At 43.6% G+C, this 15,829-nt stretch overlaps 2 protein-coding genes across 6 annotated transcripts in view; one reads left to right on the top strand and one right to left on the bottom strand.

Annotated features, from left to right (window-relative positions):
- Window positions 1–3,151: 3,151 nt before the first annotated feature.
- Window positions 3,152–14,520, bottom strand: atl1 (atlastin GTPase 1; the record flags this gene model as incomplete). Its single annotated transcript, XM_080850545.1, has 14 exons — window positions 3,152–3,262; window positions 3,648–3,662; window positions 4,171–4,602; window positions 5,700–5,771; window positions 6,026–6,082; window positions 6,548–6,675; window positions 7,517–7,655; window positions 7,816–7,908; window positions 8,171–8,227; window positions 8,603–8,653; window positions 9,134–9,238; window positions 9,730–9,864; window positions 11,063–11,313; window positions 14,487–14,520. 14 exons carry the CDS (start codon window positions 14,518–14,520, stop codon window positions 3,152–3,154), a joined length of 1,680 nt encoding a protein of 559 aa, XP_080706671.1.
- Window positions 14,521–15,359: 839 nt separating this feature from the next.
- The window catches only part of map4k5 (mitogen-activated protein kinase kinase kinase kinase 5), a 54,182-nt gene continuing 53,712 nt past the window's right edge, over window positions 15,360–15,829 (top strand). For 4 of the 5 annotated variants that reach the window (XM_080849877.1, XM_080849879.1, XM_080849880.1 and 1 more), the window contains exon 1: window positions 15,360–15,505. The gene's annotated coding sequence lies outside the window, so the exon portion shown is untranslated. Of the gene's footprint in view, window positions 15,506–15,680; window positions 15,714–15,829 lie in introns of those variants that run through there. The other variant, XM_080849878.1, reaches the window with a different exon arrangement.

The following is a 15,829-nucleotide window of genomic DNA, read 5'->3' on the forward strand; positions in this document are numbered from 1 at the left end:
CTTCAACAGTATACCCAGAATGGACAGGACAACATTTTTTTCCCCATTTAATAAAAAGATGGTATGCCATGTCTGAAGGTCTGTGGTGTTACAAAGCGTGGAAGACAGTGCTGATACAAGTAAGACAGTTTTGTTGTCACATGAACACTGAATAACACACTCAGATTTCATACAGAAGCCTTTATATTCAGAGCATAAAAGCTCACAGATGATTATAAGCTATTTGTGGTTTATAAATGTCTTATAAAGTCTCTATGCACGTTATACAGTGTCTTTTGTCTCTTACAGTGCACTTTTACTTCATCTAAGCGCCAATATACCAAAATTCTCTGAAATGAAAGTGACCTGATGCCCATTTTACGTGCTGCCATCACAGACCAAAAGAAGGCAATCCAACCCAAACCACGTACATTTACAATATTTATGTGAAGCAGAAAATCTCTTTCCAATAACTTTTATTATATGTACACCAAGCATCTCACTAGAACACCCTCCCCATCCAACAATAAAAACAAAAACAGAAGTTACAAATCAACACCGTACATTCTAGAAAGGGCAACAGGCCACCGAGTCAGGGAGGGAGGGATGGGGGTGTTGGGCCAAACATAACAAGAATTCTGGACACCACAAGGTCACCACAAGGTCACAGGGATCAGCGTAGGGCTGAGCAGAGGGAAAGGGGCCCATAGCGTTCCCACATGCATTAACCATTGTGGGGTGGGGTGTTGTCACAAAACAATACCACAGAAATAAATAAACAAGCAAATAGAATGTGCTAAAGTGGTCACCAGCAATGACCAGAACACTGTTTCCAAACTTGTTTTTAGAGGAGACACCTGAATCCAAGGGACTCTTAATAGAGCCCAAGTTCTCATGAATCCTTCATAATTAATTTCTCAAATGCACAATAAGCGTGTCAGCTGCTCACAGACAAGTTTCCTGTTTAAACCAGTTATGAGACTTTATTTCTGATAACGTATTTAAAAGCACACTCTTGAGGCAGCCTTAACCAAAGGGACAGAATGGTGAAGTTCAGTACAGAAATAAAGGACACTTTGTTTGTACAGGGAGGCAGACAAAGGTCCCAAACCTGTGTGACTGCTTTAGCTTTAAGTGACAGAAGCAAACATGAGAACACTAGAACACTAGAACTAGGGTGCTGATAACCTCCCCCCCCCCCCCCCCCCCGTGGCCCAATACATCATCAGCACATGAACATTAGTCCGTCAAAACAACAAGCAAAATAACGTGGCAAACTGGTCATGTATGAAGGCTTCAGCACATTTGACCTTAAGCGCTGCGGTCTAATATATTTTAGAATGTGACATGAAATGTGAGTTAGTATTTGACACAGATGGCTGGAGAAGCGCTTTTTTTTGTGCACCGTCTTAAAATCCACCCATTCCTCGTTGGACTACATTCTACAGATGCCACAACTGCAGTAAAGGAATGGCAGCAGTTTGTGTTTATATGTGCAAGTTTTTGTTTTTGTGTTTACAACCTTGAGAGTGCAAAAAACCTTGCTAAGCTAACTGTGTGGTCTGTGTGTTTATCAAACTGTGGTGGAAAAACCTGCACTATAAACATACTGTAAGACATACCTTTAGCCTAAAGTACAAGTTGGCAGGCTGCAGTATCAGGCACGGCTCTCACCCTGAGAGTGTGTGTGTGTGTGTGTGTGTGTAAATGTAAATCTAACTGGCTAGAACCATCCTACCCTAAAGTCCCAATCCTAACCTAAAACCCTTCAATCTAAAGGGTTACACATCCTAAACGCTCCTACTGAGTGCACAGGAGGAAAGACAGGAAGGGATTGACTGGGCTGTGTCTTTGCTTCGCCAGGTTGGCATCCGAAAGCGTCTGTGACGGCATTGCAGTGGTGGCTGAGTTTAGCTTGGCACACAATAGTTCTATCTACATCAACTCAAAACACACAGAGAAGAAAGCCCTATGGTCTTCACACAATAAGAAGAACAGTAAGTAGCTAAGTACAGTATACCTCACCAAGGACGCGATGATCTAGAATGGACAGAGACATTTCACCATGCTTATTGGAAAGGTGCGTATTTGAGTGATCTCAGACACAAACGTAATCAGCTCGGTCAAACATATAGTAATAATAGCAGTAGCAGTTACGACAACAGTAACCTGTTTAAAGAGAGCTAAATGTTTGGGATCAAACCATATATAATTTTGTACAGCGGGGAGCCAGAGTCAGTATGTGCCCAGTGGCTTCGCAAACTCCAGGGGAAGAACCAGAGGTGGCTCTGCTGAAAGGGTCCCAGGCGCTCCTGATCTTCTCACATCATCTGGATCATTCCATCCCTTTGCATCATTTGACATTTTGCTCAAACCTTGTGCTGTTTCCGGAGCTCACTGCTATTTCTTATCTGTCGGGGGCCAGGAGTTGGAGTCATATTTCCCTCAGTGGTGAACCATCGCTGGCCTTTCCAAAAAAACTCCCCCCTGAGTCCCTGTAGACCTGTTAATGTGGTACAGCAACAACCAACTACCTGTGTGAACAGAACACCTTCCCCTGGCCCCTCCCCTGTTCCTACCCCCTCCTGCAGGTGATGGATGGGTTATTTACAGATGTGTCAGCAACAGAGGAGTGTTAGCTTTGCAATGATGATAATCATGATGATGATAATGATAATGACGATGTTTGGGTTGTGAAGGTTCCACACAAGCCTGAGTGCCGTTTGCCAGGGATGGGTGTGTGTGTGTGTGTGTGGGCAGAGGGGGGGGGGGGGGGGGGGATCATGATCATGATTTGGCATCATGTTTCCTCCCAGGTTTGTTTTTTAGCATAAAAGATGTGATTGCATCTGTGGACTGCTCGAGACAGTGTAAGAGAAGAAGAGTGCCCATTGAGTGTGTGTGGTCCCCTCTCTCTCTCTTTTTCTCTGTTTCTCTCTCCCTCCCTCTGTCTTTTTCTTGTCCTCTAGCTCTCACTCACCAACCCCCCATTCTTTTTTCAGTGTGTTATTCTTTTTTCCAACAACTTTCTGCTTCTATTTCACTCCTGTGTTCTTTCTCTTTCCCTTTCTTTCCTCTCCACCCCTCCCTCCCTCCCGCCCACCCTCTTCCCTCTGTCCCAATGTCCATCGTGTGTTCCTGGCAAGACCCATGATCCTTTGCGATCTGCCACTTAGTTTCTGTTCCTGTCCTGTTCTTCCTGCGACTCCGCCCCCTGACCCGGGAAGGCGTGGTTATAAAGGTGGCGGTGATTGGCTGCTGCGTTGTACAGTTTGTAGAGAGCCTGAGGAAGAGACAAACCCTTCATCATTGACTTATTTTCCATTTCATTCAGTCTGACAATGTCTTCATCACACACCAATGAAATTATGTTTTATCACATTCATTCCTTTTTTTGGCCTCAACTCAGTGATTCAGTTGAATTTAAAATTGGATTAATTCCATTTGAACTGGATTTGAAAAGCATCATCAAGAGACTTAAGCTTGACTGACGACATAATTCTGTCTTCCCTACACCTAGGCTTATTTCAGAGGCAGTAGAGGAGGATTTAACCTATACAACAGTAAAAAAAGACCCAGTTTTGTAGCATTCAATAGCATACCCAACCAATGCCTCCAGACGTTGGATTACGAAGGGCTGAGTTGATGATTTGTTCCTGTGGACTCACCTCATTTGTGCTTCCCTAAAGAAAAAGAAAAGAAAAACAGATGTATTCAACTCCACTGTCTATTAAAGGTACAGTTTAGTTGCATTTCTGACTGGGGATTTAAACTTATTCTTATTAAGTGTCCATGTCACAGGAAAGCTGGTACTCTTCAGTGTACACTCTCTAGCACTTATGGTACTGTGTGTGATTGTGTGTGTGTGTGTGTGTGTGTGTGTGTGTGTGTGTGTGTGTGTGTGTGTGTGTGTGTGTGTGTGTCTGTCTGTCGGTGAGACAAATCATATTCTGAGTTTATCTATGTGTGCGCATGCATGTAAATGTGACTGTATAGAGACAGACCAGATTATATATGTGTGTGTCTATATAAGAGACTATGTGGACAACCACTTCATGTCCATTGATGCATGTCCATTTACTTGATACTATGTACTGTATGCATACTGCATATCCATTTTCACCCATCTAGTCCAAATACAAAGGGATGGAATCCATTCATGAGCATTTGTGCTTCTAACTTCCACCTCACCTGGTCCCACAGTGCCCCAGCCACCTGGTCGATGACGGCACCCAGCTCGCGGTACTCGCCCGAGTAGCGGATGTACGCCCAGGTGCAGAGGGTGATGAGCGCCATGCCCAGCACCATGTTGCACACGCTGGCGATCACGTCCACGCCCACGAAGCCCGTGACGCCGGCCGCAACGTACATGATGAAGATGACCACGAAGAGCGTGGCGGGCGTGCGCGCGGCGTGGAAGATGTTCTTGGAGTCGTTGTGCTTGATGTACTGCACGAACAGCTCATCCACCTCCGCCTCAAGCTGCTGCAGGTAGCGGCGGCTGAACTCCTCACCGCCCATCTTCTTCACGCCACGGAACACGGCCAGCGCCTCCTGCCGGATCTCGGCGTGCCGTGCTTGCAGCTCGGTGGGCGCCAGGAAGGGACGGTCGCCACCGCTCACCTGCACGGGAAAGCATGATAATGATGAGAACAACAGGTGGCATACAACACACATTGTTGGAGCTCACAGAATACATCAAAGAACTCATACACAAACACACCCGAAGAAAGATCAACAACATATATAAACAATACAGTAATGTATAAACAACACCGCAAGAACTACATGTTGACTGGATAGACTGTGAGTAAATGAAAGGGGGATGTAAGGATGGTTAAAGTGATAAACAAGAGTAGATCATAGATAAAAACGGAGGAACAAATGGGAAAAAAATGATGCTAACTGATTTGAATGCATAGACAAGTGACATACAAGTAGCCTGGATACCAGCCCAAACCCCGCCCACAATTTTTTTGTCTGGGAAGTTAGGTCTGGCTCTATGCAGTTGGGGAGAGAGTATCAGCGGCCGGATTGTGCCCAATATGCCGTACCAATCAAATTGTCAGGGCGGGCTTTATACGATGATGGACAGATGACCAGCCAACGCTTGAGTTGATTAGATAGATAGATTAGAAATCGTACCAAGAAGGCGGCGTCTCAGGAGCCTGTTAGTGGGACATATTTTATGTGATTTAAGCTATCTACACGACTTTTTATGTCTACATTGACTCGGTTAGTTGTGTATGTGCAACACGAATGTTGCCGAGGATTGTAGGTCTTAACTGATGCGCTCTAGACCATTATTGATAGGTTATTGCTAACGCTTAGACAAAAAATCCATTGAAACACATAGTAGCTAGCTAGCCTTGCTGCTAATAAGTACGTGCGCATTAATTTTGAAAGAGGAACAGAGAAACGCGATCAAGGCATTTGTCGATCGAAAATATGTTTTTGCCGTCCTTCCTACGGGATCCGGTAAATGTTTTAATGTATCAGATGGTCATACTATGTTGCTCTGATTGGTTGTATCCAATTGAGCGAAGAGGTATTTTTCCTGGTTCATTGAAACACACCCCATAATCACAGCCCAATGGGTCAGTATCAGACTCATATTCTGACTAGAATTATGAGTATGACATCGTCAGGCTAACCTACAAGTGCATAGATAAATAAATGATGGTTGGAGAGAGTGATGAAGGAAAGGATGGATGGATCACCTCTTCCATCTTTTTGCTGTACAGGTCTTTGGCTGCTGCGACGGCAGCCAGGTTATTAGCCTCCGCTGTAGCCTGAAGAAAGAACACAATCACATGAAGACGGCATATATCCATAGAAACTAAACGAAAACACACATTTCATTTGAATGTACAAATCCACATATAAAAGGTAGATTTAGTAAAAATGAGACAAGACACCTACATCTCTGTAATATTGTAATTAGAGATTCAATTTTTTTCTGAAACGCAAACAGCACAACACCACTCTCTCTCTTTCTCTCTCGCTCTCTCTCCCTCCTGGCGCTAGTAATGATTAGATACTGTACCTGTAGCATGGACTTGGGATGTGGCAGTTCTTCTCCTTGGTATATCTTTATGTAAGCCTAAAACAAAAATGTTGATTTACAAATTGTTAAGGCTGTCCACATTCAGTTACTGCTGCAATTGCATTATCCATACTCATATATGGAGTATATGGAGTATAGACCACCATTAAAAGCATACATAAATTGTAATGAGGCATCTCTGAACCTGTGTCATCATCAACCAGAACTCTAAAGACTGGTGAAGTATCTCTTCCAATTCTCTGTTAAAGTTTCACAATCAAAAAGAATCGAATGTAAAACCAGGGTTTATCTAAGCCCTTGACTGCAGGGTCCACAACCATCATTTTGTAACCCATGGTTTACAGTGAGTCCTAGACGACATGTCTCATGGTTTACAGTGAGTCCTAGGCGTCCTAGAGGTCATATCTCTCTCATTTGTCTCATGTAAATGAGAAGTGAGTGAGAGGAAACGATACTCTTGGGCCGAGGGGAGTGAGAGAGGCTCCAGAGTCACCGGCTCACCTTGAAGTACTCGAGCAGGCCTCGGCAGGTGATGTTGCTGCCGTTGATCTCCTTGACGTCCAGGTTACGTGGGCTCAGCAGCCAGGGCACCAGGACGCGCAGGTGGTTGGTGAACTCAGGGTCAATCTCTGTGGGGGAGGACAGGAAGAGAGGGAGAGAGGTGGAGAGAGAGGGGAGAGGAAGAGAGGAGGAGAGAGAGAGGGGGAGAAGGAGAGAGGAAGAGGGAGAGAGGAGGAGAGTGGAGAGGGGAGAGGGAGAGGAGGAGAGGGAGAGAGGGGGAGAGGGGAGAGGGAGAGGAGAAGAGGTAGAGGTAGAGGGAGAGAGGGAGAGGGGGAGATGGAGACAGGAGAGAGAGACAGGAGGAGAGAGAGACAGGAGGAGAGTGAGAGCGGAGGAGAGGAGAGGGAGAGAGGGAGAGGGGGAGAGGGAGACAGGAGAGAGAACCAGGAGGAGAGAAAGACAGGAGGAGAGAGAGAGCGGAGGAGAGGAGAGGGAGAGAGGGAGAGACAGGAAGACCACAGCACAATTCAGCCCAATTAGAAATAATGGCCATCAACACCACATCACACATTACATACTGCAGAGTGTTATAATATAATGATCGCTAATGCTAACTCTACTATAATACACATGTGTGACACATTTCATTTACTTCCAGAGTCATTTCCATCACTTCATTTGGTTCCTTTAACTGCGGCTGTGTGCATAAACAGATATGCTCTACGGGCTTCAGATTCACGCAAGATGAATTTACAGTTATTGCATTTATGCTAATTCACTCAGCACAAGCTTGAGCGCCGGGCAACAGTACAGCGTACACTTTTTTTTTATCAGTATGTGTGCTCCCTAGGTGTGCTCAAAACCCATAGTCTTGGTGTTGTAAGCATCTTGCTACACACATTTCTCTAACAGGTGAACACTTTAGTCGAATGCACAGAAAGACAGCTGTTTGTAAAATCTGGCAGGCACCTTGAAGTCGGCCATCGAAGTGTGGGTTAGTGGCCACCTTGAGGCCCGGGTGGGGCATGAGAAAGCAGGAGATGTTGGTGAAGCACGAGTGGATGTGTTTCCGCACGTTCTGCAGCTCCTCATGCTGATTCTCTGAGATCTGTTAACACAAATTGTATTAATCTTCACATAAGTATGAAAGCAGCCAGTTTAGCACCCTCTGGTGCATATTTGCGGTAGTGCTGAACATGTCTGTTATGAAAGCAGGAAAATGGTATCTGTAATCATGACTTGGCAATCCTGCTGTGGAGACCTCTGACCTTAAGTCTCTTTTCCAGGAACTTCATTCCTCCTTCCTGTCCGTATGAGAACTCATATGGAAAGCTCCAGTCTCGCACCAGGAAGATCATAGACTGAAACACATTCAACGTATCAGCCGAGGGAACGTTCCGGACAAAAAAATACGATTAAAATATCCCTTAGTTCAGTACCAGCACAGACTGCTGGAAACAATTTTAAACGTTTTGAAAATAATTCAACACATACATACAGCACACACACACACACAGGATGAAATAAGCATTAAGCATTTTTTGCATTTAGATCTGGAGAAGAAGGAATGGTGGATTTCAAAAATGCTAAGAGAAGAGTTATTTTCCAAAGGAGAGTGAATACCTGGAATGGTTTCAGGAATGTTTCCTCCATGGCTAGTCTGCCATACTCAGTGAAGAGCTGCAGAGACAAAGACCAAAGCAAGCACAAACAATCAAAACCAGCCTTCTGTTTGTGTGTGTGTGTGTGTGTGTGTGTGTGTGTGTGTGTGTGTGTGTGTGTGTGTGTGTGTGTGTGTGTGTGTGTGTGTGTGAGTGTGTGTGTGTGCGTGTGCGTGTGTTTGTGAGGGGGGCTGCTTGTGTGTGGGTGTGCATGAACAGGTGTACCTATGTATGTGAGTGTGTGTGTGTGTGTGTGTGTGTGTGTGTGTGTGTGTGTGTGTGTGTGTGTGTTTGTGTGGGCGATCAAACAGATCTTAAGACTCATTTTGACCCACTTGGTCATTTTTTTACTTTGCAACTCAGAAAACTCAACATGTGTCTACCATTAACCCACCTGTAGATGCTGCAGGTCATCCTCCTGGACATTCTGGGAGATGTTGTACACCTAAAGGCAGGATTGTATAAAGATTGTTAATACATTAAGATGTATTTCTTTAGTACCACTTAACTAAACAACCAGTGTGCAATGGGTTGGTAAGAATCATTACAGATTATTATCAAATTACAATTTACTATTGTAAAGAACACTAATATATGAGTGCTGCTATATTTTGCTTGTGCTATGCAGGAACTCCTATAAGGTATGACACAGCTGTTTATGCAGGGAGGTTTAATGTAATAACTCTTTAATGAAAGGATGTCCACAAGAAATTAAACGTTTCTATTTATAGCCATGACTTAGACATATTTTTTACTAATGACCAACTAAACAGAGATAACGGAGTATGGTTAAGATATAGCAGACAGAGAGAAAGAAAAAGAGAATAATCACATTTAGTTGTCCATTACTATTTGCTTCTGATGGTAGTGAACTTAGACCCTGGTTGACATTAGGACCTTGAGAGCCGCCCACCGTATCTCATACCTGCATGGAGCTGATCATGGTGCTGAGGGCAAACACAGTGGCTGAGTCCCTAAGAGTGGACTGGCTGTCAAACGTCCCCTGGGTGTCCATCAACAGCACGGCCACCTGCAAGACACCAGGACAGCAGGACAACACGTGAGGACAGTCATGGCTGCACGACAAGGTCAGATGGGACATTGTGAAAAAGACAGAGGATAGTGCTTTCTGACTGGACTGCCATGTTTTTGCCTCTTTTACCCCTGATTGCATTTCTCCACAGAGTGCCAGACATTAGCGAGTTCAGATGGTTGGTAAAGTAAACTCTAGACTGGTCTTTTTGCACAAATAATTATTAGGCTAAATATGTTTTGTACATGATATAAAAAAGGAAGATGTCTTTTGAGGATTGTACATTGATTGTACTCTTGTGCATATGTTTGTTGGCATACATGTGTGAGAGTAATATTACTACAGAGAGGTAATATTTCTGTCAATTAGTTTGTGTGTGTGTGTGTGTGTGTGTGTTTGTGTGTGTGTGTGTGTGTGTGTTTGTGTGTGTGTGTGTGAGTGTGTGTGTGTGTGTGTGTGTGAGTGTGTGTGTCTGTGTGCTTTCCTACCTTCGTCCCATCCGGTTTATCCACCAAGAAGACCTCACTCCAGATTTGGATTCCAGTGGTCTCCCTCTCTGATCCCCCCCTCCACGAGAAACCAGTCAGAGGCTCCTCTGGATCCCCCAACCAACCCTCAGAGGCCTACAAAACACACACACACACACACACACATACACACACAAGCACGCACACACACGCACACGCATACGCACACACACACACACACACAAACACACCACACACACACACACACACACACACACACACACACACACACACACACACACACACACACACAGACACTCACACATACATACACACACACACACACACACACACACACACATACACAACACATACACATTCAAACACACAGTCACAGACAAGCAAATGCACACACCCACACACCCACACCCATCGACCCAGATTAACACAAACACGCAGGACTCACATAAGAAGATGAACGAGCATCTTTACATACACAAACACTCTGAAACTAGACTGTGTGGCCTGGGACTTTCTATCCTTACGTAACTGAGACTCTAACCACTCTTGCTAGCCTGATCTAGCCTTCAGCTCAAACCTTTACAGGGCCATTATGTATCAAAAACGTATTCATTATCCAAAACAACTTACAACTGAAGTTGAGCTCTATTTTTTGCAATCAGTCATATTGAATAGCTATGGGTCGCCATATCATATAGGTAAAATAGCCTTTAAGTTCAGTCAATTTTAGAGCCTTTAAGATGCTAAGGATGTGCCTCACTGCTGTTGTTGTTTTAAATGATTCTCTGATTCAATTTTTTACTTTATGTTATTTTTTTCTGAGTTTTTTAATGTGTTTTTAAAATGTATTTTGTCTGTTTTGTTTTGTTATGGTTTGTTTATTTTATTGTTCTACTGTATTCTGTAGCCTCAGTCAGGGCATTGCTGCAAAAGAGCCCTGTGCTAAGTCAATTCTCCCTGAATAAACAATGATGAATGATATCCTTAAATCAGTAAATGGAAGATGGAGAATAACAGTGATTGGGCCTAAAGGGTTTAAGTGTTATAGATGAGATAGTAATGAACCATGAAGGTCATCTTAACACACTCAGAGTGAACAAGCACAGGGACACAAATATTGAAGGCCACTGTGAATATTTATAAACATTTTAAGTTCATTTTATGGACTATTTCTGATCATTTAAATTAAATGAACTCATTGCACGAATGCAGGTAGGTTTCTTCACTTTTGGCAGATTCCTTAAACCGCCAAAATCATTTAGGGAAAAAAAATCTCTCCTATCTCTGCTGATACCTCCCTCCTGCCTCTTCCGACACCTGTTCTTCCACTCACCTGGTCGTACATGTAGCGCAGCATGAAGTCCATGAGGAAGGACTTGCCCTTCCGGAAAGCTCCGGCCACTGAAATGGCCACCACCTCACGGTCTCTCACTTCCTCCGACAGCAGGATGCGGCTGAGGGCCACCTCGTCTAGCTCAAAGGAGTGGTCGTCCTTGACAACCAGCACCTGTACAGGCCGCGCTTTACCATCTGGCTCCTCCTCCTCTGAGCTCCAGTCATATATGCCCTTATCTGTGAACGAGCCTGGGAGAACACAAACAAATAAACAACAAACAGACTGAGATTAATTAAATCCATTTTTACAGCACCAAAAGACAATTCACAACTACAACAAAAAGCCATTCAGAAATATGAAATAAGAATATCCACCATGTCTCTTTACAGGGTTTCTGCTTTATTTTATTGCTGTATTGTAACTTCTGAGTTGGTCAGAACAGTCACCCAATCCATTTCTCAATCCTCTAAATGCATTTGCGACAGGAGACACTCACATAAAGAGAGGCAATTCAAACTATTTCCTCTCAATCCTAGACATCTTATTAGTGGATATCTGTCCTCTACTAATCAGTCCGTCTCAGTGTTATCTCCAACAAATGAATCCATAACCCAATAACCTTACAAGAACTCCCACTGTTAAAAGCATCATTATTTGAACTAGCACCTCACTGCATTCTTCAGGAAACGCCTCATTTACAGGCAGCTTCAGATCAATATATCACGCTATATAGATGGGTTAGAACACAGGGCCTGCTGGTGAGTAACACCAATTGGCTCCTCTGCTCCAAACAACAGGCTGCTAGCGGTGAGAGAACATTGAGGAAGCGTCTAGGGAACGTAAGCCAGCTGGATGGTAACACTGGTCTCCGGGTAGAGTGACATGGGGCTTCTCGCCTCTCTCCTGCTGTTTGCTGGCCATGACGAGGCTGTGTGGGATGGGTTAGGTAAGGCCACACCATACAAACATGGCTGGGTGTGGTACACAGTGTACTGTATGTGCATGTGTTTGTGTGTGCTGGCATTTATGTGTATGTGTATGCAAATTATTTTATTAAAAAAAGCAGGAAAATTCACCAACAATTATGCTGATACAGTGTAACAGAATAACAAAAGTATTGAAGTGATAAATAATACTGCTGCTGAAAAGCTGGAGAAAGAATGACAAGGACTCCAGGGCATCATAACACAGAGGAGCAACTCGGCCGGCAATCTATCTGCCTTTACTCATATGAGAAGGGCACCGACTTTATTTCAGCCTGAGGAGATTCATTCTAGCTTAATTAAAACTGCATATAGAGGAACATAATAAGCTAATGTTAATTGATTTCACTTAGTCTATTCAGCTGTTCCATTCCCTAGCTAGCAAACTTATACTACATGCATTAAAAATCTTACTGTGTCATGGATGTCTTTGATTTGATAACTTGTGTGTCAAGTATAGTTTGAGGAGATGATGGACCATTCTTATAGGAGAATGTTCCCATCCCTATATGTGTATTTCTAAAGATCTAAACCACTAACCCCCCTTAGTCAAGATCTAACCCCTACCCTGTCCCCAAATAACCTCAAGTGCTAAGCAATAGGTGTGTGTATCTGAGTGGAGGACTTCATAGTCTCAATGAGAGTAGCATGGCCTTAGTCCCTTTGTACAAGGCACAAGTCCCAGCTCTAGCTTCAGCCATTAAGGGAGGCAGTAACTCTTCATAATTACACCTGTTTCTGTAATTTAAAGGTGATCTGTTGGAGCATGAGGAAAGACCAGAAAACTGGGAAATGGACCAAAACGCTGCTCCCTCATCCACTCTGGTAGGTAGGTACACCTCTAATAGGTACACAATTCACACAAACAGATCCATGATCATGTTCTAACTTTAAATGGATATTTTGTTAAATTTTACATAAGGGCAATTTCTATGTAGGTCTTAAATATTTCACAAATACTGGTCTAATTTAGGCTGCTCTGCTCAACCTTGCCCTTCACTAAAACTGTACGACTATCAAAAAATGTAAACTAACATTTTCTGCTTCCTCCTTTAGTTATATTCTGTGCCCTTTGTGCCAGTTGTAAAACCAGCTGGCCAAAATATTTGTTTGACTCAAATTCTCCTGGGACATCTTTGCTTCTCGGAATGTGGCAGCTACTCATTCACCTTTCCCTGTGGACCTTACTACTTGGCGAGGGTCAGATTTATTTCTTTTAGTGCCCTAGGACAACGGAGGCCTACAGCAGCAGCGTTAAGGTTAATGCAGCATACAGAGCGCGTAAATTATTCACGCTTAAATCCCTCTGTGTTTCTTTGAATAGAGCGCATCACACATCGGTGGTAGCATCACAAACATAAACCATAGGCCTGCACTGAACTCACAGACACACACACACACACACACACACACACACACACACACACACACACACACACACACACACACACACACACACACACACACGCACACGCACACGCACACGCACACGCACACACACACGCACACACACACACACACACACACACACACACACACACACACACACACACACACTCACGCACACACTTCCCTTTAATGATCATCCCAGGTTCAGACGCAGCCCAGACGTCAGAACTACACCACGACTGCTATGTAGGTCAGAACTGATTTTGCTTCTTGAATTATAGCCCCCTAAAGTTTGTACCTCCGGTCATTTCAACCCACAACTACATTGCCTTCATCGGACATGTATTTTATAGGCTATGTTGTGACATGAGCTGCATCTTCAACCATTCCTGATCTGAAACGGTCGTAGCCTGATGTCAAGCTACATACATTTCACCGCGCATTGATCATGTGACACTGATGTAAAATGCTACTGTATCACAAATGATAGGCTACCCGTGTTATTCGGTTAATAAAATGCTTAAATTGAAGCTCCTATAGCGTATATTCGCATCTGATCTTGAAGCTAAGGCAATGCTACATGAATACCATGAGATGTCCATTTGCATAAGCCACATAAATGCATACCAAAGACCATAGAAGGCTTTGTATTTATCACAATAAAGTCCTAACCAGCAAAGGAACAAAACAACCCTGGCTCTGGCCTGCACCGAGCGTTGACTGTGTGTGTTGGGTGTATGTGATTCAGAGAGCGCTTATTGCAATAGTGACGATGCGAAGCTATAGTCCAGGCCGACCCGTTACGATGGATAAAAATAAGGGTCGACAAACCTCCTCATATAGAATTGCTAATAGAATAAGACCACATATCGCCATCGCTTTCTAATAAATTATTGAAGACGCAACCGAGGGAGGCGACTTGGCCGAGTATCTCGTCAGAGACGATACAGAATTTAGCAACTGCAGGCACATCACTTAGGTGCGTCTCGCCTCACGAAAAAATAAGCCACAGCCTAGGCGGTCCTTCACGAAACGAGCACTAAACTTACCCCAGCTGTCTCTGTCTTTGCGATTCCTGGCCATTGTGCTGCTGAATGTCGGTCTCCGTTCCTCTGTTTAAGGGTGTGTTGGTAGTACAGTAAGAAAATCACCAATCATGAGGCAACTACTCTATCAGATCACCACGGAAGATGCTCGTTCTCATCCAGAGGAGGACGCTGAGGCTTATTTCTCATGTATGAAGAAAGTGCAAACCCTCAAATAGCCTCTAGAGGGCAATGTAAGACTGCCATGCATTTTGTCAAAAATAATGACCCTTTGCTGATTCCAATAGAGAGAGAGAGCTATCCCAGCTACGTGGGAAGGTTTGAGACAAAAAACACTGTATTTATTTCCTCATACGTATACGTACTGTGGTCAGTATAAATCACACGTTGTACAAAGTTAAGCCATCTAACATTCATTTAGGCTATTCTCAATAATAAAAGCGTGGGCTGCATGCACTCTTGTAATATAATAATTGATCGCTAGATGATGCCATCTACAAGAGCTTAAACTGATAATTTTTGCCATTGTTTGTGTAAATCTGTGAACATTAATGACATGAAGGCCATTTTAACCCCAAGATTGTCAAGGCTATTTTCCATTTTTTTGAGGAAAATTGACAACACTCAAAACGCAACATTGTAACCTTAACCCCAATCCTAACACAAAACCAAAAGTTGAATATCACCTTGTTTGTGCTTTAATCACTGTGAATTAATAAAGTCGGCGTCGCCTACATTGTTCTCTGACAAAGGTTAGGACAACTTAAAATTATTTTCTGTGCACAGGAGGAAGTGACATGCATCTTGAGGCGGGGAGTGGAGAGTCGCCAGGTAGCTGACTGTAAGCTAGCCAGACTCGTTCTGTAGCATTTCAGTTGTCTGTTGAATAGAAGTTTCAGCCTCCGTCAAACTCTGCGAAACAACCGTTCGGATGTAAATTTCGACACAAAATCGCTGCTTTTTACATAAGAGAAAATACTAGTCAATATTTTGGTGTATAATTGATTTGAACAATTGAAAAGGTGAGTTCGTAAACATTGATGATAGAAGCTTGGCAGACAGTTCACTTTAAAGCTGTTGAGTTTTCTGCTAGCTAGCTAGCAGCTTGTAGTCACAGCAAGGCAGGGTAACCATAGGGCTTGGTTAACGTTATGAAGATGCAGGGAGAGAGTTAGCTAAGTGGCCATCTCTGTGTCGCCTGTCTGGTGTGCGTTTCCAGTCACATTTAATGTAAGCTCCTTTGGTTCGTTGTCGTTAAATATTGTCAAACTGACGTTTGCCATCACTTGTTGCTCCATTTTTTTTAATGATGAAGCATTTGATAGTCAGTGGGATAACTTTGGTTT

Source organism: Sprattus sprattus (assembly GCF_963457725.1).
Source record: "Sprattus sprattus genome assembly, chromosome: 13".
Taxonomy (NCBI): Eukaryota; Metazoa; Chordata; class Actinopteri; order Clupeiformes; family Clupeidae; genus Sprattus; species Sprattus sprattus.